The following is a 26,409-nucleotide window of genomic DNA, read 5'->3' as shown; positions in this document are numbered from 1 at the left end:
CTGTATGAAGCTATATTGAACTGACAAATTCTCAGGACAATTCATTATTCAAATACTGTATATGTACTGTAATTCTTTGAAAGGAAAGTTTTTAAATGACACTAACACTGACAAGCTTGAAAATATATCCTTTATTATCTTAAGAACAAAGCATCACAATAGTATTTCAACCACATTTGTCTTGATTCAAGACTTCAGGAGGCACAGATGATGACTATCTTTAATGGAGAAGGCAAAAATGTTAGAAGGGCTCATAAGGATATATTGAGGTTACATTTAGAAATGTAGATATTTTGAGTGTAATCTTTCGAGTGAGTTTCCCAGCAACTATAGACTTATTGCCTTAACATCTCAAATGAACTATATCAACAGAAGTATTGGACCATCTGTCCATTGTACCTATGAGTGATAGTAAATGTCCAGCATTTATTAAAACACAATATATAACCTTTAAAAATATAAAACAGTTACAGTACGTTTTCCAGAGAGTGCATTCTTTCAGACGTTTTTTTTTTTAAACGTTCTTTTGTAATTTTAACGAGCTTAATGGGAGACATCTTGAGTCCTCTTCAAAGTAAAAGTGTCTTCTTGTTTTATCAGAGACAATCACTTAGCCTGATGCCCCCTCAAAGTTTCTTTTCCAACCAGAGGCCTGCCACTGGCATCCTGAGAAAAACAAGTCAAGTCCCAAGTCTCAATAGCCACTATTACGACGCATGAAGGCATGCCCCCGCACTGGGTAGAACATTTCAATGAAGGTAAGCGGCCCCACTGTGATCTCACTGGGACCCTGCACCTTGAAGCCGGATTTCTGATAGAAGGGAACCAGGAAGTCCTCGCACATGAGCACAGCCCGCCGAACGTATGGCAAACAGCGGAGGTACTGCAGGTAGCGCCACATCAGGATGGAACCTTTACCCTGCTGGCGGAACGTGCGGTGGACAGCCAGCACGTGGATGTGGACCGTCATGCCGTGAGGCTTGTGGAGGGTCAGCGCATCCTGGAAAACAACCACAGGTCAGTTGGGAATCTGTGTTCATTACCGATTAATGTATTTACGTGTCAGACACATTCTCTGGACTGGTCGAATGGTTAGGGCGTTGTGAGCAGCCAAGAGTTGCTGTGCCACAAATCTCGCCTCTTCTCACGTACTGAACGAAACAAACAAGGATGGCTTTGTAGATGTGCCAACACTGATAGGGTAAACTCCGTTTATAGTTTAGGTTAAAAAGAAAAAAAAAAGTACATATCGTGACATCTGTCGTGGAATTTTTCTGACACACTTACTGAGAATATATTGCAGGGATACCCACACTTTTTCAGCATATGAAATACTACTAAAATGGCCATGTCCAAATGATAAAAAAAGCACTTAATTTAAACCAAATGTACTATACAGACCAAAGGTTTGGACACGCCTTCCAATCCAATTTCTTCAAGTAATGATCGTCATTCTTTTTTTGTAGTCAGCTGATTCTTGATTCATGAATTTTAGCAATTGTCCAGTGGAGCTTGTGCCTGTGCATTAACCTGACTTCTGAACAACCCCAATGATGAAGCAAGAAATTCCACTAATTAACCCTGTGAAAATCACTTCAGGTGACTCCCTCTTCAAGCTCATCGAGAAAATGCCAAACATGTGCAAAGCAAAATTTCACCTATTTTTGTTAAGTACTGTCCATAACTTCCCATGTTCATTCATAGTTTTGATGCCCTTTGCGACCATCTTCAATGTAAATAGGAGACAAATTTCAAACTATGAACATATACCTTGGTTAAAAGTGACAATGGCCAAATGTACAATAACCAAAGTCGGATGACGCATCAAACTTATGGCTGCAACACATGGAACAACAAACTCTAAATAATACACGATCATATATACTATTACAGGTTCCAGTTGTGTCACCCTTCTGTTTCATTGTTTTTTTTTTTGTATAGATCATAACTATTCTTTTTTTAATGTATTAAGATGTCCATGAACTACATGACAAGAACTGTAAAAAAAAAACATATATTGAGCAGGTGTCGTACCATGTTAAGTCTTTCTCGGTCCCACAGAGAGCCGATGATGAAAGCGACCAGACGTCCCTCCTCGAACCAACCCAGTGACAGCTCTGGACACAGCGTGAGGAAGTGACGCACCTCATCCAGCAGGAGAGGACATTCACCAGACACGGAGATGAATGCTATATGCATGTGGATAAGTGAAAAATTTAAGTATTGCGCATAGGAGTGTTCAAAATTCTCCCTGCAACCTTAAGTCAACAAAAATGAAATGAAGAACGCAGCCCCACCAGCTTGTGAAGCTGTCAAAACATTGACCCAGTTCAGGTCAACACAGTGTAGCCTAAGTAGCCTATAACCAGCATTTAAACATCAATTCATTCCTTTTCTATATTACACGTCCAATTAGGGTTGCAGGTCATCTGAAATCAAGGCCTGATCGCAGAACAAGTAAAAAATTTTGAAATTATCTGTACCAAAAAAGCATTTTTTTAAATGATTGAGGGAGGGAAACATGCAACCTGAAAGACCAATTAGTTATCCATTTAAATTCACAAAAAAATTACAATAATAATAGTCATCCAAAAAAGTGTGATATTTTGTGAACAAATAGAGGAGCGATATTTTGTTGACTTTATATTCAACCATTTCTCAATCAAAATATAACAATCTTGATATATCCAGCTTTATTTTGTTAATATTTTGACGTTTAATAGCCATTGTGCAGGTTTTGAACATTTCAACGTATTCTTGTAACAGGGCCAATTAGAATATGAAGCAGGTCAATCAAACCAAGATAAGTCGTTACTCGTTTACCTTCTCTCTCGATCTCAAACACGCTGATGGCATCCTCCGGACTGAGAGAGCGGAACTCGCTGGCTGGCAGCGTGTGTCGACGTCCCTGCGACACCGGTGAACGCATATGGAGCGGTTTGGGGAACGACATGGAGCTCACAGCCGACATGTTTTCAAAAGCACTTTCACACGAGTTCTACAATTAAAGAGTGGAATGGAATGGCACACCAAGTCTGTTTTCCTTGGCCTTTTCTTCTTCTGCTTCCTCCGCCGATGGTCCAGCAGGAATCGTGCGTAAAGACTGAGATCCAGTCTTGCGCACCAGGAGCTTTTAAAGCCTCCGCGCAGCGCACCTTATACCACGTGGTAATCCTCAACTTGCCAGCTGGATAAGGAAACCAATTTTCAACACGTGAGTGAGCTGAAGCTGAACAATGATCATATTGAGACAGGGTCAGGAGGGGTGTTTTCATTTTTGTGTGTTGTTACTTATGCAGGATCAGTCGGTGGTATGACGAGGATATACGTTTTCCTCGTCATACCACCGACATGAGCACTGCATCACATTTGGATTTGGCACCTCATGTCAGCAGCAACATGTGAAGGGACTTTTATGGAAAGCCTTTGGAGCATTTAGTCTATCCTTTTAGTGTTTTAGTCCCTATGCTGATTTGCCCGTTTGACCTATAGTAAGACAATTCAGCACGACTGTTAGGATTACTGCATTTATGAGCACAAGGAGAGAGACTGTCATTTTGATTTGTTTTGTTCATTAGTGTATGCCATTTCTGATTTCTGTGCATTGGTTGTCTGTCCGTCCGAGCAAGACACACACACACACCTTGCCCACTGCAGTTTTCTCTGGGTACCCCAGTTCCCAATTTATTTATATATATATATATATATATATATATATATATATATATATATATATATATATATATATTGCACAAAGTAAATGTGCAAATATGAAGCAGTAAATGCATCAACACAACTCTTGTTACTGCACATAAACAACATTAAGCAGTTGAGAGTTTTGCCAGCTTTATGGAGACTTTCTAAATATTGCTGCCTCTTATCCCTTTAAGTCGATTTCAGATTTTTTTTCACAGTTTCTTATCCAGATATACCGTGTTAAAGGATTAGATTTGTGGGATGTTGTTTGTCAGCTTTCAGGCTAAACTATTTTAAACATTTAAAAGAAGTTATGTTAAACTTATAACAAAAAGTGAGTATTTTCATTTTGAAAAAGGGCAAAAAAAAAAGATTGAGAATTTTCACATTTTTCTTTTTTTTGTAGGTCCAGCATTAAAAAAAAGAAAAAGTTCATTATTATGCAGTAAATAGAAAGTCTGTATATTTGACACTGTTGTGTTTGATCCCCACAAATTGGGGTCCTATATGGTTGTAAAGTGCAAAATAACAATCAGAAAATCATTATTTACAGAATGTAAATGCAAGATTACATTTGTAAACAAATAAATACATTCATACAACACAAACAATAAAGTACATATCAGGAGTGGCCAACATTTGTGCTGAAGGTTTTAATTTTTCAAATGAACCTATTATACAGTGAAGGCAATTAAATATATGAATAATTTGTTATAATTTGAAAGTCTTTTGACTATAGTCATTGTAATTTTAAAAGTTTATTTACTATTAAATGTAAACAAACTAACCAATTATTTGGCAATATATTTTTGTATGTGTCAGTTTGTTTGACAGCTTTATTATTGAATGATTTACGAATCATTTGAGATGAATGAAAACAAATGACTATATTATACATTTAATGAACCTATTTTGTGTCATCATTGCTGAAAGTTGAAAAAAGCAACACATATTTTTTAGCATGTATCAAATGCATTTGCTCGTTGTGAAATTAATGGAGTTAAGCAGTAAAAGTAATAAATAAATACAGTACTGAAAAATGTTTTTTTTAAGCGTTTGGTTTGTTGAGTCCAAGCACTGCCCCCGGACTACACTTTCTCACCTTTTGTGCAAAACAAGTACTTTGCTGACACCTATTGGCGGGAGACGGCACTGCGCGATAACAGTCTGATGTTACGCAAGGTACGCAAACTGCCCGGTTTGCGCGTAACTACGTAAGCGCGTGCGCTCTAGTGCTTCCAGGTTGCTTTTTTTTCACCGCACAGTGTCGTCCTCGCGCTCCAGCATCACTCCCTGACAACAGCAGCGATGGCGGAGCCCGCAGCACACGATTCGACGGACGCAGCCCAGCCTCCATCCCCAACCTCAGGCCTTTCCCCCGCGGCCAGCCCGGTCTCCGAGCCGCTATCCATGGCCCTGCCTCCACATACGGACGGCTCTCAGCGGCTACTCTTCTCCCACGACTTGGTCTCCAGGAAGTATAAAGGGTCTGTCCGGTTCGGCCTCGTACGGATGATCCACGGCGAGGAGGAATTCAACTCTGACTCAGATCTTGATGATGGTGGAGGGAGAGATGGTGGCGGCGGCGGTGGCGGAGGCGGTGGCGGAGGAAAAGGCACCGGTGGTGGAGGTGGACGGGTCCCGTGTGACATCCACAACCGGCCTCTCGGTCGGGGATTTGTCCGTGTCCAGTGGTACCCCGATGGAGGGAAGCAAGACATCGGGGAGACACAGGTACAATACCACACTTAACACATGACCCTTGACGGGTTCTCTTTGCCTGACAGCCTTTTCTATAAAGTGTTCTCGATGTTCGTGGACGAGAATTCGCGTGGACTTATTTGCACTCGGTGCATCTAATTCATCTGTTTGGACGCCTAGCATAAACGGCTAACTTGCTAGCGTTCAAAGCACACATGCTAACTAGCTACATAGCTCTTGCCGTATGTTGCTGAGCTGGTGCGGCTGTTCAAAGCACGTGACGGCGAACAACGACGTATAATGTGTATACAGCTTTTAGTTTTTATTGTTCATTATAATATAAGGCTTTTATTGTTTGGTTTATGTTGTGAAGTCTAGCTTCCTTGCGACAGGTGTGCAATGTCGCGCAGTGACTGGCTCTTTATGAACTTGAGCTAGCTGCTCCGTTGGGTGTGACATACGTACGTGTATAGACATACATTCCCATCTTCAAATGAAAGCAACTATTATTTATATTTTTCTTTGGGTGCATTATGAATTAGGAGTAATGAGTAAAGATACTACGTAACCACCGATCATTTACTTTGAAGCCTCTCACATTAAAATCATTTTATCCATAACTATCGTTTAAATTTTGGACTCGTATCCTCATGAAGGAACTCCAGGTCAGCCTATCCCAGTCGACCTAGGCTGACCTGGAGTCAAGTTCTTCCAGGGACACCCTCACCTGGTGCGAAGTCAACTTACAAAACACAAACAAATATCCTTGTTTTGGGGGATGTAGCATGCATGTTTGCCATCAATTCAATGTGTTCCTTAGTAAACATACTTTCAAAAAACGTCTTTAAAGAGACTGATGTCAATGTGAAAAGAGTGCCAGAATCAAACAACCCCAAGTAAAACAATTACCCAATTGATAAATCGAGACAAAAACTGCCTCAATTTGGCTATGATAGGTGTAACCGCTAAATATTTTACTTGATTTGCTCTTAAAGCTGACCTGGTCCCAGACCTTGTTTAGCAAATATATTTTTTTCAGTGGTCACAGAGAACATTCCTTTCTACGTGTATGTCACATAGCTTTCATGTAAATCTATTGTCAAAGGATGTAGCCCTAAAACAAGGACTGATCTGGAAAGAGCATGTAGACGTTTGTTTCAGAGATGATGAGACTGACCTAGAAGTCTATTTCAGTCATTTTGCACAGGTCTTTTGAGTTTCCTGTGTGCTTTTTTAGTATGCGTCACGTGTCACATTCTGTTGTGCATCTGCCTTGACTGAATTTTTATCAGAATACGATGATTATACAGTATGACAGACTCCTCCTTCTTAATGATGCTCTAGTGGCACATTAATGTAGTTTTGAAAATGATTCCTGCAAGTGACTGCGCCTCTCAAACATTTGCTTTGCTTGTAGTTATAATTAAATTTTCTCAGGGAAGCCATTACATTTGCATTTTCACAGGACAAAAAGGATTTAAAGACATCAGAGCAACCTTTAATCGCAAATTATGGATATATAGATGTCAAAAATATCAACTGATCATTTCCTTTAGGTATTCTGTTGCATGAGCTTTCTGATTATCTGTATTTTTTCACTGTTGAGATGTATTTTTGTGCCACGGACCTTTTTCACATAAAACAAAGTGATATTTTAACAGATGAGGCATACAAAAAAAATTGTGATAATTAGTGAGAGCCCTGAGCCATTTTTTCCCCAAATCAATCAATCAGACTTAGATCAATAAAATATTTTTCCTTCAGTTCCATTGCATCACCCTGCACATTGTGGAAGCAGACTCTTATAGGTTTCGTTGTCTGGTAGTTGGGGACTGCTGATAAGGATAATTTACAATCAGCATCTTGCATACATTGTACTGATGTCAAGCTAGATAACCTAAAAAATAGAAGACTTCAGTTCATAAAAACGGAAGTTGATCCATTCAAATGTGGTAGACAAATTACCATACTTTTAACATCAGAATATACTGGTGCATGATGATTGTTCAGATTTTCTCTTCAAATTTCTTACATTGCTATAGGAAACCCTAACTACCGGTATGTCCTGTCCACACAAACTGAAGTAAGTTGTACAGTTTGGGGAAACTATTGCAATAGTAAAGCTGTTTACAGATACTAGTACAGAGTGGAACCAACTTTTTCTTCTCGAGAAGTAAAAGTAGTTGTCTTTATTAGAATATGTATTTGTCTATATTAATAATACATCAGTTTATTATCATTAAAAGACAATTTAAGATTTAAGTCTTCGGACGTCATAACCGTGATGCAGATGTGCTAATGAATAGGTAAAGATTTTTAATTTGTTATTGTCTATGTCGCCATAGAAACACAACACTTCTGTGTGGTGTTTTGAATCACAAGGAGGTCCGTGGACTGAATGCTTTTGGTGTTTTGTGTGTAAGGAACACAAAAGGAATGTCGAGAGAATGCATTAATGTTGCATCTCCGAGTGATTCAGTTACACTCCACTTAAAGCAGAAATGTGTGCTGCACACTACCATTCTCCATATCCCATTTTCTATCATAAAATCTTAATAGGCTTCTCCAGAGGCAGCCATTTGGGGTTAGATCTCCATCTCTGTGCCTGACTCATGCGACCCAAATCAAGGGCAGAGGTGCATTGCAGCAGGAGGGGTGTGGTGAGGACATCCCAGTGGTTGTGAACAATCATTCCTGATGTGCATGATGCAGGGAGAGCTTGTGTCAGGGCTGAGGGGATTGTTGTGGTGGGATGCGAGCCACTCCCTGGGCAGTGGTTGGAGGGGGAGGATGATACTGGTATGCAGTATCTAGTGAGGATGGCCACTTCTTGAGCAGACCTTACCGTATGGATCTTTTATTTTAGGGGCATATCTTCAATACATCTGTGGGCCCAAACAGCGAAGACATTTGGAAAGCCAACACCTATGTTTAAATGATTGCCAGTGCTAAACTATACAGCTCAGTGCTGGGTGAGGTGGATACTCTTTAAAAAAGCTCATTTAATTCCAGCTCATTCTTGGTTCTCTATAAGCCTCGCCTCTCACTTAACGCTACAGAATTGCATTTTCTATAAAGCGTACGGTTGCTTTTACTTTTTTAATTTTTACTTTGACAAGTAATGCCATTTGGGCCCACCCTGATTGATTCATTGACTTAAAATTTGAGTAGCAATTTTCTAATTTTTGTGGATCCTTTTTGGAAGAGTTGCTTATCCTTCGGGCCTGAATAAATGGCTTTAATTAAACGAATAATATGACATTATTAACTATTATTGCTATTAATATGACCATTATTATTTTCCCAGTTATTAATGGTTAATGCATCAATGGCTTTTTTCTGTCTTTAAAATGAAAAAAGTTTAAAATGTCAGACTGCATTTGAATGCTTCATACGTCACACATGACAGTTTATCTGACGAGCAGTTTCTTATCATTCTTATCAGTGATTGAATATAATTATTTAATGGGTGTGTGTTGATGTTTAAGTCCTTATGTGATGGTAATAATTTGGGAACTCAACTACTGTTTCTTTTGAAGTTGATGTAGTGTTGGTAGTGTGTTAAGTTCTGTTGTTGTAATGCTGTAACTGTGCACATAAAATCAACTTAAACATAGTCATGTGAACTTGACAGCAAAGACAGGTCTCATAGACGTGTCTGAGCTGTATGTACAGAGTTCAATGATGCACTAATGTAAATATAATGTGTAACTTCAATGGAGTAGTCATGCCACATGTCTTTCCTCCTGTGGTAGTGTGGAGATGATACTTTATAACCTTTCTTGACACTTAGAATCTTAAACTTCTCTTTCTCATCCTTATCTCAACCTCTTTGTCCCATTTCTCGTCATCACATGTTACGCTTTAAACCTCCCTAACACCCCATGCGTGGTGGTCATCCGCGCCTGCTCCTCCATCCGCTTCCCAGTGATGGGGAATGTTGACGTAATATGCTGCTGACTGGATGCTTGTCCTGCCTTGAGATAATGGACTCATTTGATATCTTGCTTCCATTCTTATCCGCAGTCTCGGCCCTGCCCATTAGGCACACAGCTCAAACTGCCAATCACATGCAACACAGGCACGCACGCATATGTTTTTAGATTTGTTAATAAAATAATGTCTCTGGCGTAGTGACATTTTCAGATTTGTCATTTTCTCTCCTCTGTCTGAGTCTCTCATTTAATGGGCTGCCCAAGTATCTGCTCCATGCCCCTTTTGCTGCTCATGTTCGGTTTCTTAGCCACCACACTCCTATCTTCCTCATGTCTCTTGTCATCACCACAATCCTCATTTGTGTTTTTTTCATTGTTGAGCCTTGCAGAAAGAGTTGATGAGGAGCCTTGATGTTAGGCATCATTGTTTTGTCTTGGTGGCAAAGTAGTTCCTTAGACTTTTGTGTCAATCAATAACTTGCCGCCACTCGGCCCTGTTCTGTAGCAGCTACGAGAAGCTATCACTGTGTCCGTGTGATTGATTATGTAGTTGTTTCCCGTTCAAAACAGTTGTTAGCTTTCATTTCTTTTTGAATTTTGCCTTTGCAAATCTTTTGAGGCCAAAACAACATTGTGCATGAAAATATGCCGACAACAAAGTACTTCAATCCATCAAGACTTATCTTGACTTGGAAGAGGGTTTTATTCATACTATTATTGCCCACAATAATCAGATATTGCTAATGTCAAAAAGTGTGGCCATCCCAAAAGGAACTAAGGCTTTCATTAAAGAAAATTGTGCTTTTGCAAACTATTCGTTTTAGGCTGTGGGCACTTGTGCAACCATTCTATTGTACATTTTTAAACATTACAATTATAGTATGTATATTTGTTTGAATTCCTTCCCTTTCAGTATAGTTATTTTTTTTTTTCAATTTAATAATACAGGTTATATATACAGGTCATATTATTCAAATGCCAAAATGTAGATTTGATCAAAAAAATCTCCTTATACATTTTATGACTCTTTTCTTCTTATGTACCTATGACCTTTTAGTCCTTATTTAAAGTTGTTGTGAGTCAGTCTGCTATAATTTATTCCTTACTCCTCTTCTCCGACAGTTCTTTTACTTTATTTTTTAACAAGAGTAAAAATATAATTGGTACAGGTGCAGCACAGCTGGAAATGTGGATGTAAAGGAGTCTCATGACCTGATTTGGTGTAAGTCGTGCCAGAATGAAGCTCCTCTTGTACATTGTTACTCTTTCAAACAAATATTCAACTATGGCAAATAATCAAAATGTAATTGTTATTTAGACTAAGGCTTCTTAAGATATACACTAATACAACTTGTGCGTCACATAAGACACACTGCACTTATGACTGCACAAATACATACTTGTATAAGTGTGAATTTGCTATTTTATGGATGCCTGTAATAGCAAAGGGGACTTGCATAAGCACCACATGTCAAATGACGTGTTTGGCTGTGTTTGTGTGGAATACTTCTTGCCTCAAATAGACATAATGACGAGTAATAGATTCAATGCTAACATGGGGATACATTTCTTACACCCAACGGCATGAACTCTGCTTCTACTTCCCAGAATTCAGAGAATGGAGAGGAAACATTGCTCAATATTAGTGTGTTCATTTCTTAAACATGCTGTAAAATAACAAAGGTTTCACTGTGTGTGTGTGTGTGTGTGTGTGTGTGGTAACATTTCTGCATTTTAACTGAGGTACCATACTTTTAAGAATACTGTATATGTCTAGAGTGTAAGTGGCATCTATCAAAATGTTAACATAACCGTTTCAAGTCACACTGGCCTATAAGTCATTTTTTGGGGAAAATTTATTTAGCAAAAATCAATGCAGTAGAACTCAAACTTGCACACAAGATCTGTTCTCCAATTGTGTTGACGGCAGCGAACAAGTTGCAGTTGTATTCCATATTTTTGCTTCGACCTCTGGAAAAGGTTTTCTTTTTTGCTTAAAATGACATGCCTGAAGTAGTATGTAACTTCATATAAAATGTTTGCATATTTCTTTATCATTTTCGCTTCTAGCATTGGTATTAGCGCAAAATACCTGAAAAACTCAGTAAACTAATGTTTTTCTTTCTGTGTTTTTCTCCACAGCTATCTCTTGAAGATCGATCCATCGTGATTAGAGACATTGTTCGACGCAATAATTCAAATGTAAGATGAACATGCAATGTTTTGCTTCTTCATCTCTTTAATTCACTCATTCACATCTTTTGTGTTGTGCAGCGACATCTGCAGAAATGAAAGAATAATGTACCTTTTGTCAAACATGTAAAAGACTCAGCAGTTAGTTGGCTTGGATTTTTATAAACCTCAATTCCAATGATGTTCAAAATTTGGGGAAAATTTAAAGGAAAGAACAATACAATATTTTGCTCAGGAACAGTTCAGAAAACACATTCTTAATTAAGGTTGTGGAATGTTAGGTTGAGATCACCATCATTTATGTTTTGGCTTGGTTCATTATATTTTCTTGTTGGGGGAAAAATCTGTTTTGCCAACGAAAAGTTATATATTTCTTTTGTTTTATTACAGGACAGCCAGTGTGGCATAGTGACCAATGTGGACATTGAGTGTGCAGTGAAACTCGTGGGCACAAACTGTGTACTGTATCCTGTCAACAGCAAAGAGCTACAGCATATTTGGGTAATCATTCACATTTATCACTTAGAAATAAATTCATAATAGAATTGGGTGAAAAAAAGGCTGTCCCCACTGTGTGGGTAAAATGCATAACTGAGAAAGTTGAGTTTGTTCCTTTTGACCTCGTGTTTTTTTTCTTATTCAACTTTTAAGTCTGTAAGGAAGAGAATATATTATAGCAGTGTTTGTTGATAATAACTAATAGGTTTTGAGATTTCTGATGTTTTTTAGTGACTAGTTTAGTGGCCCGCTTAGTGGAAGTTGGCCCCAATTTTACGAAAACAAATACCTTCTATGCAGAATCAGCGTGTGAGGTCAACTGACATCGACATTGTAATAATTGCATTTTAATTGTATCTACCTAATACAATCAGCCTTTTTAAAATAAACCATGTGTTCAGCGAGAGCTGTTTGAAATAATCAAATATGGCTTTATTTAAAGTCTTGTTTCTCTGAGCACTATGTTTTGAGTAACTTCTCAAATTGTTGTTTCTTTCCTACACAGTCTTTTATGTTTGGTGACTACATAGCTTATGACTTTTGGCTAGGGAAAGTATATGACTTTACCAGTCATATCATCCTCAAGCTCTCCAATGGAGCCAGGTAAGCTACTTTTTGGGATTGTGTGTGACTGTGATTATGTTTCTGTAATCTGACGTTTTCTCACCTTCCAGATGTTCCATGAGTGTGGAGGATGGTGCCAAGCTTTACGACGTCAGTCCTCATGCTTGTGATCCGGTATGAAAATAATGCTCTTTAGTGTTTCACCTCTATTATCTTATTTTCAAGCCTTAGCCAGATTGTGATATTCTAAGAAGGCCATTATAAAGTATTTACCTGTACTTATTGTTCCTAATTATGTGCACCCCTAATAATGTATGTATGGTTATTTCATTGATTGAAATATTTAATGTGCTTTTTTTGTCAGCTGGTTCAACTATTCGCCGTTCTTTTTCAGGGTCTGTTCTTTGACGAGGAATATGGGTTCTATCCTGGGCAGGTCCTGATTGGTCCATCTAAAGTCTTCTCTAATGTCCAGTGGCTGTCAGGGGTCAAACCTGTCCTCTGCAGGAATTGCAAGTTCAGGGCAGTAGTGGAAGAGGTAAAAGAGAAACTTTGCCGTTTTATGCAGCTTTCCCTGAGAGCTTAAAATACCAATAGCATCCAGATGGTCCATTTTCCACTAACAAGTTCACTTGCTCAATATTTTGCTCAGGAAAATGAAACTAGAATTTATTTTCTATAATATCCCCTTTTTAAGAGCAATATGTAAACACCATAATTTCTGGAATATAAGGCACAACTTTTTTCACATATTTGGACTCAGCAGGCACGGTTCTTATTTGTTTTTGTAATGTTACATAGTGTTTAGAGCTGTCATTATTAAATCTTTTTAAAAATTTATTAGCCTATCGATTATTACATTGAGTGATTGGCCACCAACGATAAGTCTTCTTCTTCTTCTTGGGGCTCAGACTGGGCACGTTTAGCATGACTGTCCCCCACTGGTTGACATTTGGAAATGTAAAACTAAGCCTCACTAAACTGTACAGTAGATTGTTTGTAGTGACAGGTTATATTGTTGGATTATACAATCCTTGTGTTTTTTGGGATGCTCCTCTTTTTATTTTGGGATGATCAATGCACTAATAATGTCTTGATGAAATCCCACTACCTATCAAGCCAGTAAGAGTTTTTAAGCACACAAATAACACCAGCCATTTGGCTGTCCTTCTCAGTGTCTAACCCTAACGTTAGCAATGCACCGTCTGTGTATGCACACAGCTATCCTGCCTCCTTAAAAAGTTTCATGAGTCCATCAGTTATGGTTTGTGCTGTCCATTTGGGATCTAGTTTAATTAGTCCAAGGACATCTGAGGTAAATCCAGACAAGTACAGTTCCATCAAAAATTGATATTTCTTTGTTTTTGTCACCTTTGCTGTCACTGCAACATTGCAAAATGTCAGTGTAAAAAATGGTGACACAAACATGATTATGGTGGCGCTTCGAAGGGGATATTTATATATATCATATACAGTACTCGAATATGTCAACTGTTTTTTTTTAAGTCAGCTTACCCCACGTAGTTGCCTTTTTTCCCCCAGCATTATTCAAATTTTCTTTTACGTTAGGTAGTGTAATTTCTCAACATGCAACCAAGCTTAACAGTGTCAATATTACATCATACTCATCAAGCACATTAGTGACCAAAAATTAATTCGCCTGTTTGTTTAGTTTTGTTATGACACACTGCCATTGTCACTTGTGATTATTTGGTTTAATCAGGTCAAGGTTTCTGAGCTGAAGGTGACGTGGATCACAAAGAGCTACTCCCCAAAAGGCTCTGACAGCATCTATCCTCCTCCGTGCACCATCACACAAGAGAACCTCTGCAGGTGTGTTTGCCTCCTCACTGATGCAATTGCAGACATGCTGTACAGTGTATTTGATTACCAGCCATATAAAACACAGCTCCCTCCCAGATTGTCAATTAATGTATGACCATTGTGTAGTGCACTGCTCTTTGTGTAATGTTGCTTTCCATGCCGGCTTTAGGGTGAGGCGCCTCGGCTACTATGACCACACCCAAAGGCAGCTTGGAGACAGGGGGCTCTATGTGTTCCCTGCTAATGGGGAAGCCACGCACATCACATTTGAAGGACCTGAAGGGACACCTGTCGTGCAAGAAGACCATGTGGTCAGAAAGGTCTAGATTACATGAGGAATCGGTTAATTATCTTTGAACATAATCACTGACTATACACTGTAGTTGATGGAAAGAGACAAAAGTAGAATTGTCAGTCCTTTCAAAGGTGATAATTGCAAAATCTACACGTGTACGTGTTTGTGTTACAGTTGAAAAGATACTTCAAGAAGGATTCTGGCAAGAAGACAATGAACGTTGATACACACGGTACTGTACAATGCTCTGTTTTGAGTGCACTCTCATTTCTCACACACACATAAAATCATTATACTGTACATTTGTCAAGGTCAGAGAAAAAAGCTTCTTCTCATATAATCTGTCACATATTTGACAACTAAATGTCTTGATGTGGTGTCAGAGAGTGTTATATTCCTGTGAGAGCATTCTGTCAGACATTCTGTACAAAGCCCTGACCTGAGGGAATAGTTTGTTGATAGATGGTGCTGAAGTTCAGCATTCTGCAGCAAAACAGACGAGGATGATACTTTTTCCAGTGATGTTGGTAATGTGTTTCGCTGTGCTACTATTCTCTGTATAGTAATCAGATAGGTAACATGACAATACAGGAATAAAAAGCACATATTACTCCATGTAGTAATACCTAGTCGCCTTTGCGAGTCACCGCTTTTCACTCATAGTGCAATGTCACAAACTAGTAATGAATGCTACAATACAGACAATCACCTGATTGCTAAATACTATACAGTATTCATAAAAATATTAAAAAAAAATAACTATATAATATAGAACACCTGATAATAGAGATGATCTCTGATATTAAACCGAGTGAAATGCAAGTACAGCAGCTATTTTTAATTTGTATCCGCTAAAAACTAAAATATTAAGGTACTGGTATGTCAACTGTGTTTTCCACATACTGTAGCTTCAATAACACTCAGAAAAAAACTTGATCACAGGGCACTATGGTTTCATTCACACCAGTTTGTGTGATAAATAATGCACAAAATAAAATTTTACTTTTTACCTTTTTACATCAGTAGTAGAAGTAAAACTGCCATTAGTTTAGAAATAAATATGTATTTTTAAGTCTAAAAGTAGGGGTCATTTTTATGTCAACCAGTGTTCACTATCCGTGAAATGTTAACTCTTAAAGCCACTTGTAATCTCTTATTTTTTTTCAAGCAAGTAATCTGTAAAGTAACTAAGTTACTATTTCGTGGGGCGCCATGGCTCAGTGGTAGAGTCGTCATTACCCAACAGAGACGTTGTGGCTTTGACTTCTCGACTGTTGTGACAATGTCAAAGTGTCCTTGAGCAAGACACTGAACCCCCAGTTGCTCCTGATCAGTAGGTAAATGAGTTGTCAGTGTAAAGCGCTTTGAGTACTTGAGGTAGAAAAGAGCTATGTAAGAGTAAGTTCATTTACCATTTTCAATCAATCAATCAATTATCACTAAAGTAAATCAAATTTTCAAGGTAACTTTAGCCGCACTGTTCTTTTTTCACTACTCAGAAAAGTAACATTTGTGTAACAGACTTACATTCCAATACATGTTTTGTTTCTTGTATTTATTTTTGTTGTTGTCGTTCATTATTGTGTGGTATTTGCTCTCATGTAAAAACTAGTATTCAATTGCTATTGAATGCCCATTTTTAATCTGACAACAGGCGAGCACAAATCAGCACCAACGGATGCCTCTCATCATGACAATAACTGTCCAAACAATCAGAACCAAACTGAATCCCAGAACACGCACAACAACCCTGGTGAACATGGCGAGCATGACGCTGATGATGAGGCAGCAGAAGACACGGATGACACCAGGTCTGCTAGCTCCTTTTGCATGTTGTATAGTATGCCACAAAATTTGAATGGTTCTGTAAAGAAACTGTTGGTGTGTATTCATTAATACGGAGTAATATATAGAGTAATTTCAAAACTACTTCTGAATACTCAAATACTATGGCCAACGTTTCCAGTGCAAATAAAATCAACCAAAAGTCACTCTACTTGTGTTGTAGTTCTCTGACATCATCGGCCAGCTCCACAGCATCCTCACATAGTGGGGGTGTGGGAACCAACCGCAAGAAGAGCATCCCACTCTCTATACGCAATTTGAAGAGGAAACACAAGAAGAAGAGGACAAAATTCTCTCGCGAGTTCAAACCAGGAGACAGGTGAGATGTACCGTAATTATGTTGTTTGGGCAACTTCCACCTACCTCTTTTTGTTAGGCAGCGTTTATTTCTAGATTACAAGATTTGTGAGATTTGTGTATTCACTCGATCTCTTACAAGACTAATTTTCATCCTTATCATCTGGTGTTTATCTTGAATTTTGTAAATTTAAGTTTATAAAAGCTTCTCCTGTTGTATCGTTATTGCATTTTACCAATGATGCAATTTTTTTTGCAACAATGTGTGTGTAGTGTGGCTGTGGAAGTTATATCTACCAAGACCACGGCTGATGTCATGTGGAAGGACGGACATCTGGAGAAAGGAATACGATCAAATGACCTTATCCCGATCCAGCACCTAGATGGCCATGAATTTTGCCCTGGCGACTTTGTTGTGGACAAACGACGTAAGTCAATTCATATGTTGAAGCGCTTTGCTCCTGGATTCGTAGCCATAAACGGTTTTTATTTTCCAGCATTTAATATACCTCTGCTAATTTGTTTGCTATATTTATTTGATTATTGTCATTGCAATTAGTGGTTTGTACCTCTCTACCATAATAAGATCAGCAATGTGTGATGGTATGCATACTTTGACTCCTTATTTTTGCTAAACAAAAACCATTCAGCTCTGAAAATTGTTTGTTTTAAAGAACAAGTGAGAGATTGTTTTTAATGAAAAAAATGTGACCCACATCTATTTTTGGCAAAAAAATAAATAAATTCACATCTCCCGAACCCCTGCTCCGATTGACTTAACGTTTTTACAATTTGTGTTGCATCATCATTATCAGCAATTACACCACGTTTTATCAAAATCGACTTGTTGTAAATGTTTTTGGGGGATACTTTGGCATGAAATTACTCAATAATAATAATAATAATAACACAAAAAACTAAATGTAATTGTATTTCAACATAGCCCAAGCCCTCCAGGACCCAGGTGTGTATGGTGTGATCCAATCTGGTGACCATAAAGGCAGGACATGTGTCGTTAAGTGGATCAAACTCAACGCCACCAGTGATGATGTGGAGGTCAGTGAAGAAGCCAGTGCACAGATGAAACAATAAAAACAACTTGTTGCATATACTGAGTGTATTAGAATGATGTGTCTTATTTTTCCCTCCCTGGCGATTCAGATTATTGGTGTGGAGGAAGATGTCAGCGTGTACGACATAGCGGACCACCCAGATTTCCACTTCCGCACCACGGACATTGTCATAAGAATATGGAACTCGGACCTGGGTGAAAATGACTGTGACAATGAGGTATGGTGTAATTAAATTATTTGGAGCTAGTAAATGGCCGTTATACTGGGTATCCAATTTGAATAACTAAATGACCAACAAATGAGGCAATTCATTTATAACTAAGCGGTGGTACAAGAGCATCAAACTTAGTATTGTACCGGGACACATTGACTTCATGGTTTCCCTCAGGGCAAGTGGTTATAACTGGTAACCTACTGTACATAAATGTGTAAATGCTAGGGGTGTAATAGTATGACAAAAGTTGTAATTAGGTTATCTTTTACCACTGTGTGTGAACAATGCAAAACAAGTTGCTTTTGTTATGGTAAAACAAACATATTTTGTTGCATTTGAAATGAAACATGCATCCATTCATTGTCACTAAGGTCGCTTGCTTGCTTGTGACTATCCCAGCTGTCTTCGGGCAGTGGGGGTGGAGGTGGGGGCGCAAGCTGGACTGGTTCCCAGTCAATCACAGGGCACACGGAGACAAACAACCATTCACCCTAACAATCACACCTCAAGGCAATTTGGAGTGTTCAATATACCCATAATGCATGTTTCTGGAATGTGGGTGGAAGCTGGAGTGCCCGCAGAAGACCCACGTGAACACAAGGAGAACATGCAAACTCCACACAGGAAGGCAGGGGCAAGCTTGAATTCGACTGAAATCTCTGAACTGTGAGGCAGACATGCCTAACCGGTCTTCCTCCGTGCCGCTGAAATGAGACATCAACAATTAATTTTCTTTTTCGGAAAATTTAAATTTTAACCTTTTTAGGAAATGGAGGATGCTGGCATGCGCTATCGTATTAGATTGAGCAGATTAGAGTTACAGTGTGATGCTATACAAATGAGTAAAATGTTTTATTTCCCTGACTCAATTTGAAGCGCCCTGTGAAGAATGTTTAAAGGCCACTTGAAGTTGTGTTTGTCAAGAGCTAATTACCATAGCAAACCTACAGCTAGCAATGTCTGCAAGATGAAGCTGCACTAACCTTTTTGTTTAGGTGTCTTGCGCTCAGATTAATTTTTTTAAACTACTTTTTTAATTTGTACAGAAGGTATTCGAAGCAAGAAAAAAAACAAACCTTTGTTTGTAAGCCCTTGTTTGGTTGTTTTTGTTGTTGTCTTAGCAGTCACATACTTTTTGTCTTAAATTTATGTCAACAAACCCCCACCCTTAGACATCAATCGGCCAAGTGTCCAGGGTTGATGTGAGCAGTAAAGTGGAGGTGGTGTGGGCGGACAACTCCATGACCATCGTCCTCCCACAGGTACAGTACTTTACAACCCAAGCACTAAAATGACAAGACAAAAAGCTTTTGCGATAAAGTTGCTGATCGCTTAAATCCATCATAGCATCTTTATTGCGTGGAGTCCGAGATCGAGGAGACGGACTACGACTCGGCGGATGAGACGAGCAGTGGCCTGTCCACGGAAGAGTGGGAGGACGAGAGCGACAGCTGGGAGACTGATAACGGCCTCACCACAGAGGACGACAGCCACGTCGACAACATGGATGTCACAGAGACGGTGACCCCCACATCTGGCTACTCCACATTTATCCTTCCCCCTCATGAGGGGGACAAAGTCGGGGTCACCAGTCCCACGAAAGCAGCCAGTGGGAAGGAGGTCGAAGCGGTAGTGGCGAGTTCAGCTTCTGGAGGAGGTGAGGGATGGGCTCACTAATTTTACTTAGGAAGAAAAGAAAAAGACAAAATATATTTGGGATTCTACTAAAAAAACGTGGAATAAGTAAAAAAGGTTGTAATTTATTTGCATTTGATTCCAACAAACACAATTTTCCTGCTTTTGAATGAAATCTTGTGGTCAATTTATTTCCCTGATTATATCGTGCTCCAGTTCATATCACCAAAAAAAAAAAATGCACAAAACTACATCTTGAAAGAAATGCTCATTTTGCCGGCTTACTGACAAAATGTGTTACTGCGCACTCCAGCAGGCGCTGTCAACGGAGCTGAGAAGTCAGGTCGAGACTGTGCATCTCGGGGTTTCCGGGAGTTGAAGGAAGCCCTCAGGATCCTAGAGAGCCTCAAGAACATGACTGTGGAGCAGCTTTGGAGCGGCCTCTCTCCGACATCCCCCACTTCTGTGGCACCGGCTTCGGCAGCTAACGCAGCAAGTCCGGCGCCGGCCTCGGCCCCCGAAAAACCCAACAAGGAGAAGCGCTTCCTCGATGACCTCAAGAAGCTGCAGGAGAACTTGAGGAAGACACTCGATAATGTGGCTATTGTGGAGGAGGAGAAAATGGAGGCTGTAGTCGAAGCAGGTGGAAGTGCTGGTACAAAGGTGGGTTGTGAGAATCCGCAAGAAAGCCCTCATTGATTTGATTTCTATTTGACTGTTTTTATATATACACAGTATATTTGTCTTCACTGCTTGGTTTCTTACTATTCAGACTGAGAGAGCTGCAGAGGAAAAGCCCCACCAGGAGCCACAGACCCCTGTGGCTGGACAGGAATGGCCCAGTGACTTTCTGAGTGACACACCTGTACTGTGCCAACAGAGTGGCGGCAAACCTGGCGTCACATTTACCAGTGCCAAGGGTGAAGTGTTCTCTGTGCTGGACTGGGCGCCAGGTACAAGCTTTGAGTTTGACACCTGTGCTTTCATTTAATAGGAGTTCTTTTGGTCTGAATAAGTCAGTCAACTTTACTTTACCATACCACCCATTAAACTCCGTTCTCAATTGTCTCCTGGTTTGGCGAGCTCCAAAAGTGAATCAATTATGCACAAATTTAATCGCTGTCAGTTATTTGAATTCTCCTTGTTCCACTCTTGTCTTGTGCAGAGACACATTCCTTTCACAAAATGGAGTTTCAGCCTGCCGAGGCCAAGAAGTTCTTCAGCACCGTAAGGAAGGAAATGGCGCTGCTGGCAACGTCACTGCCAGATGGCATTATGGTCAAAACCTTTGAAGATCGCATGGTGAGTTTGCAATCCTGAAATATCACCAACATTCCTGTCTCTTTGTGTGACCTATGTGCGTGTCTTTTTTTGTGTGTGAGGCATGAATTGACATTTTTGTTGCTATTTTCTCACTTTTGCCTTGTCGTGCTTTTTCCCCACACAGGACCTCTTCTCAGCTCTGATCAAGGGGCCAAATCGTACACCTTACGAGGACGGCTTGTTCCTGTTCGACATCCAGCTGCCTAACATTTATCCAGCGCTGCCGCCTCTTTTTCGTTATCTGTCTCAGTGCAGCGGCCGCCTCAATCCCAACCTCTACAACAACGGCAAGGTCTGCGTCAGCCTACTGGGCACCTGGATCGGCAGGGTAAGTGCTTGCTATGCATTAATCATTTAAATGTTTGTCAGGACTTTGTGGAGAAATGCTCTTTTTTTTTTTTTAAATAGGGCACTGAGAGATGGACAAGCAAGTCCAGCCTGCTGCAAGTCCTCATCTCCATACAAGGTTAGCACAACCGTCCATCCATCCTCAACTACTTGGCCTTTTTAGAGTCATGGATGACCTTGAGCATATCTAGGTCAACTTTGTGCAGGTCTTAGGGATAGGAAGCCCTAGCCACCTCACGAAATGATTAGAATTCAAAGGGCAACATTTTCATTACCCTTTCACGATACATTTGTTCTTTTCCTATCCATGTGTCTACCCACTAACACTATCTGTAATGAGCCATACTCCCTTGCTGAAAATTTAATTCATATATGTACTACCATTATCTTATGGAAACATGATTTTTGTGGCGTGAGAGGACTTGTGAATTTTTTCTTTCATTATTTTTTTAAAGAATACATATCTCTAAAATAACATTTGCATTTGTCTAGGGGCACAGTGGTCCCTAACCTAAAATTTTAGTGGCACAAATAAAAAAAAAAAGAGGGCTCACACATTGTAAATGGATTTGCAAAGTATTCATTCTAACTCGCTCATGGTCAGTAAATGGTAGGAGTTGAAGCGTGGAGAAATTTGTCATGAACAAAAAAAAAATATTCCAGAATGCTAATTATTTTTATTGTTGAAATGGGGAGCAAATTATTTGGTTGTACGTGCTGAAGGAGATGCTAATCGTAGTTGTACTTTTTCACATTTTAGGTTAAAAATGCCACTAGTCAATGGAGCACTGGAACGCAATGCTCTTTATCTTTATTGAAACAGGAGTGGGAGTGTTTAAATTCATTTCTTTGTGGAAAGTTGATTTCATAAATAAATAAATTGAGTGGAGGAGAGAAGACTGACTTTGGAAAACAACCGACCGTAAATTTTGGACTATAAGCTTCTACTTTTCTCTCATGCTTTGAACCCTGCGTTTTATAGTCCAGTTGTAGTATGTCTGCAGTTTTTTACTGGTTGCCAAGTGACCACTATCAAATTGTTGATTTTTGAGTTTGAACTGCTGTTTTACTCTCCACGAGTAAATCTTGCGAGTTACTGTTGTTGGTGCAGTAGTCTAACTACCTGAGTGTGTCTGTGTTATGATCAAAACATATTGGTTATTTATGTTCTATTCCCTTCAACTCAATTCGTGGATTAAGTAGATCAAATAGAATAGATGAAAAAATAGGGGTGGGGGGTGGGTCGATTCCTTGATTATTCAACAGGATAATTGATTTTGTTAAGATTTGAGAGCAAACAGCCCTAACCTTAAATCTCCCATACGGCGTATCAACCGTCAGGTCTGATCCTGGTCAACGAGCCTTATTACAACGAGGCGGGCTTCGACAGCGACCGCGGCCTCCAGGAGGGTTACGAGAACAGCCGCTGCTACAACGAGATGGCCCTAATCAAAATGGTCCAGTCCATGACTCAACTGCTTCAGAATCCCGTGGAGGTGTTCAAGCAGGAGATCCGGGAGCACTTTGTCTCCAATGGCTGGCGTCTGGTGCACCGCCTGGAAATGTGGCTGGAGTTGCACGACGCAGCCGAAAGGGGCCACGCCTCCTCCAGGGATCATCACGCCAAGTCTTCTTGCGCCGAGGATCTCGAGCCGGCGGCCGTGCCCCACATCGCCCCCAGGAACGCGGGAGACGATGTTATAGAGGAAGAACCGGAGGATTTGGGACTCAGTCCGTCCGACGCGCAGCAGGAGACCAGCCAGATCTCGGACCTTGAAAACAAGGGCGGCGCTCCGGTCGCGTCGGAACCGGTTTCCGCCGGTGGCGACGGAGCCTTCGGTCAGCAGGTGGTTCGACCCAAGAAACGGAGAAAGAGCTATCGAAGCTTCCTCCCCGAGGGCGGCGGCTACCCGGACATCGGCTTCCCTCTCTTCCCGCTCTCCAAAGGCTTTGTGAAGAGCGTCCGCTGCGTGCTGCTGCAGTATCGAGCCGCGCTGGTGGCCGCCGCCATCCCTGAGCCCGTAAAGGACAAGTAAGTGCCTTCTCACACTTCTGCACTGTCTGCTTTTCTTCCTTTTCATCAACCTGCAGAGGGGCCTCTTAGCAATGTCAAGACCGAACCAAGAGAAATCAAAGACTTTTAAAGTTAAATTAATACCGATGTCAAAACGATTATTGAAAATCGTTTAACAATAAACATTTGTGCTCTTTATTTAGAAAACTCGCACCGATTTGTTATAACGTAAATATTTATAATTACTGTAACTGTTAAAACGTCTTATTTTTAACATGATATTTTTAGAAGGTTGTTTTGGTGCTTGCAGACATCTCAGGAAAAAAACCCATTTAATCCTTGGATTAAAAGATAAATTTGTTTTTTTTTTTTATCCTGTATCGCCATATTTTCTCAACTGTATCAGTGTACACATGTATTTTGGGGGGGAAACAAGACATCTAAAACTGCAGCCTTATCGATGATAAACGGTTATTCCTAAATGGTGATTTTATTCAGTAAAGCAAAACAGCAGCTTATAAATTAACTGTGGCTAATCGCTTTAACAATTTTAAAAAATGAAATGAAAATGTGAAGATGCAAACATGCAAAAAACAACTGCAAACACAAAATGGAACACATTTGTTTACACTCATTGTAAGTTTGATGGGAGAGAGAAGACTGGTCTGTGAATTGTGAAAACCCACTAGAATTGTCAACCAATGAAATGCATTTTGATTTTAAAGTTGTTTTTTTTTTTTATATTGGCAAAAAAAATACGTGCCAGAATGGCTTTCATATATTGATTTTATTTCTTTGTTTGGTGAGTCAGGTTTTTTCTGTAAATTATCTAATATATGCCAAGCAAAATACGAAGTACAGTAAGTGGCAGAAAACGTTATTACTTTACACAACGTCTTAAAGTTTGCATACAGGTATTTGCGCACAGTTTGCATACAGCATTTAATATCTGATGGACTCACTGCCTTTTTCCTTATGCCAGCTGATCTCCTCCCTTTTTGTTCTCCTCCAGTGACACCTAAAGCTTCAAACAGAGGACCTCAGCTGCTTTGCGTCACACAAACTCTTTATCTGCTCTTTAAGCAGGTAAAAACATTCCCCCAGTCCCCTTCTGTTCGCGGTGGAGATGGAAAACATGGAAAGAACAGTGCCAAGGACCTGCTGACCACCTCGTTTCAATGTCGCGTGAAAAGCTCACAACGTGTTAAGAAAGACCACCGGGTTCCTGTCCGAAGCCCCGTTTTGCTGCCACTTTGTAGCACCGCTGATGCCATCAGTGGACCAGCCTGCACTGATGACTCCATCCAGATGCGTCAAGCGATCCTATGGGAACTCATTTTTCTCTCCTTTTCCCTCAGTCAAAACCACTTCTTATATGCTTTTTGCCAAAATTATGTCAACACACAAATATTACAAAATATACTGGATGTCCTCTAACTGCCAACAGCTTGTCACTTCATTTATAACGCGATTCGTTTTATTTATATTAGTCCTACCCTGACTTGTGAATTTTATCATCCGCCCAGCATTCAGCGTCAAACTCACCATTTGGTGAGCTCCGAAGAAATCGAGTAAATATGATCTCAGTCGCAGAGCAAATGAAACTCACAAGCCAAGGTACCCCGGTGTGTCATCAAAATGGGACCTTGCGCTTTTGAAGTTCATTTTTATAGTTCGAGTCTTACCCTAAATAACTCGCGTGATCACGTCCATTTCAGCATCTCGTCAAAATGTTGCCTTACTTGCTGGGGGGGGGAATCTTGTACAGAGCTGCTTGTTTGGTTAGCGCTGTGCCTTGTTACAGTGTTAACCTCCCCATCGCTCCCTCGGCCATCCTCGTTGCATGAGTGGTACCAAACAACACATCTGCTTATCGGACACGATTGCTCTTCCCTGGCCATGTGCGATTGGTTAAAAAAAAAAAAAAAAAAAAGTCAGTACAGCAATTTCCCACCAACTCTACTCTCTGGGGTTGATTCTGCCAGGCGACAGGTGATGCTGTACTTTACTGTGAAAAACGTGATACTTGTGCTTCCTAGGGAGAGCAGACCAGTCTTTGTTTACATCGGTTTTTGTTTTCGCACAAACTGAAAACCATCATACCTACTTTTTTTTTTTTATAGACTAAGCAAATGCTATGCTTTGTAACATGGGCTTTCTATGTGCTACCTTGATGATGAGAGTTGTTTTATGAGTTTAAGAATGGATTTTCACACACAGATCTGCTCTGGCTGAGGCAATCAGGCTTCCTTGACATTCCGACATCATTGTTTTGCTGCCTTTAACGCTAGCGTGTCGCCGAGCTTGTACATGCGTCGCGCTCACTCCTCATCCTCCTTCACGCTGCTGTCTGTAAATGTCAGCCATCTTTTTATATCAAATACAAATGAGCTCCTACCTAAAGTCGATGCCCTTGCTCGTCTGAAGCGATCAAATGCTTTTGCTTATTATTTCTCCTCTCACACAAGCCAAAGCATGTAACATTTTGCTTTAAATTCAGCCTTGCTGACAGGCAACACAGACTTGACTGCACCATGTCATCTCCACAGTGGCCTGTTTTATTTATAAATATATAAATATATATAAATATATACAGAGAGTTAAAGTTATGATTTGTAGCCTGATTCCCTCTGTGTGGAAACTCACTTGAAGATGTGCAGATGCTTGGGGCATTTGTCCAAAATGATTTCATTTTTCTTTATTTTTTTTGTTTTTGTTCAAAGTGCATTTGTTGTGTTGAGACAGATGTATAACAACATTAAACTTTGCAAGCATTACCGTAGTGATGTGTCCTTTGTTTCTTTGCAACCCAATTGTGCTGACAAGTCAAAAGGACTTTGAAAACCCTAAGGCTTAATCCAACCCCTACTTTGAAGTAGGTCTTTACAGTAAACGATTCCGAAAATCAGTGATCGGAAAATGCAGAATGCTGTATGGGTGTTTTACAGAACAAC

The 26,409-nt window shown here is 39.9% G+C and overlaps 2 protein-coding genes across 5 annotated transcripts; one reads left to right on the top strand and one right to left on the bottom strand.

The window, feature by feature from the left end:
• Nucleotides 1-113: 113 nt before the first annotated feature.
• On the bottom strand, nucleotides 114-3,203 carry aanat1 (aralkylamine N-acetyltransferase 1). The gene is made up of 3 exons (XM_088419241.1): nucleotides 2,824-3,203; nucleotides 2,035-2,189; nucleotides 114-1,000 (listed from the first exon to the last, which is right to left on the bottom strand). The coding sequence occupies exons 1-3, from the start codon at nucleotides 2,969-2,971 to the stop codon at nucleotides 695-697; spliced, it is 609 nt and encodes a 202-aa protein (XP_088275367.1). The 5' UTR covers nucleotides 2,972-3,203; the 3' UTR covers nucleotides 114-694.
• Nucleotides 3,204-4,930: 1,727 nt separating this feature from the next.
• On the top strand, nucleotides 4,931-26,237 carry ube2o (ubiquitin-conjugating enzyme E2O). 4 transcript variants are annotated; one of them, XM_088418777.1, is made up of 23 exons: nucleotides 4,931-5,430; nucleotides 11,475-11,534; nucleotides 11,916-12,026; nucleotides 12,529-12,626; nucleotides 12,698-12,761; nucleotides 12,982-13,125; nucleotides 14,311-14,420; nucleotides 14,581-14,731; nucleotides 14,881-14,938; nucleotides 16,361-16,517; nucleotides 16,715-16,870; nucleotides 17,122-17,276; nucleotides 17,792-17,904; nucleotides 18,010-18,138; nucleotides 19,308-19,397; nucleotides 19,483-19,792; nucleotides 20,087-20,433; nucleotides 20,543-20,723; nucleotides 20,936-21,072; nucleotides 21,218-21,421; nucleotides 21,502-21,559; nucleotides 22,783-23,473; nucleotides 24,468-26,237. In XM_088418777.1, exons 1-23 carry the CDS (start codon nucleotides 5,005-5,007, stop codon nucleotides 24,475-24,477), a joined length of 3,960 nt encoding a protein of 1,319 aa, XP_088274903.1. In that variant the 5' UTR covers nucleotides 4,931-5,004; the 3' UTR covers nucleotides 24,478-26,237. The 4 variants fall into 4 exon arrangements, with proteins under 4 accessions (XP_088274903.1, XP_088274904.1, XP_088274906.1 ...); XM_088418780.1 differs by having other exon boundaries at nucleotides 4,932-5,430; nucleotides 14,581-14,722; nucleotides 20,084-20,433; XM_088418776.1 differs by having other exon boundaries at nucleotides 4,962-5,430; nucleotides 20,084-20,433.
• The last annotated feature ends 172 nt before the right edge of the window (nucleotides 26,238-26,409 follow it).

Source organism: Hippichthys cyanospilos, chromosome 7 (assembly GCF_059441005.1).
Source record: "Hippichthys cyanospilos isolate Australia breed blue-spotted pipefish chromosome 7, RoL_Hcya_1.0, whole genome shotgun sequence".
Lineage (NCBI taxonomy): Eukaryota > Metazoa > Chordata > Actinopteri > Syngnathiformes > Syngnathidae > Hippichthys > Hippichthys cyanospilos.
This window is presented reverse-complemented; position numbering and strand designations above follow the sequence as displayed.

Excerpts from the sequence above, each read along its gene's own strand:
- aanat1 (XM_088419241.1), bottom strand. The coding sequence starts at position 2,971 with ATGTCGGCTGTGAGCTCCATGTCGTTCCCCAAACCGCTCCATATGCGT. Across the intron at positions 2,190-2,823 it reads GTTTGAGATCGAGAGAGAAG|CATTCATCTCCGTGTCTGGT; the intron begins GTAAACGAGTAA and ends ACATGCATATAG. Across the intron at positions 1,001-2,034 it reads ACCGAGAAAGACTTAACATG|GATGCGCTGACCCTCCACAA; the intron begins GTACGACACCTG and ends GTTGTTTTCCAG.
- ube2o (XM_088418776.1), top strand. The coding sequence starts at position 5,005 with ATGGCGGAGCCCGCAGCACACGATTCGACGGACGCAGCCCAGCCTCCA. Across the intron at positions 12,627-12,697 it reads AAGCTCTCCAATGGAGCCAG|ATGTTCCATGAGTGTGGAGG; the intron begins GTAAGCTACTTT and ends CTCACCTTCCAG. Across the intron at positions 20,434-20,542 it reads GTGGAAGTGCTGGTACAAAG|ACTGAGAGAGCTGCAGAGGA; the intron begins GTGGGTTGTGAG and ends CTTACTATTCAG.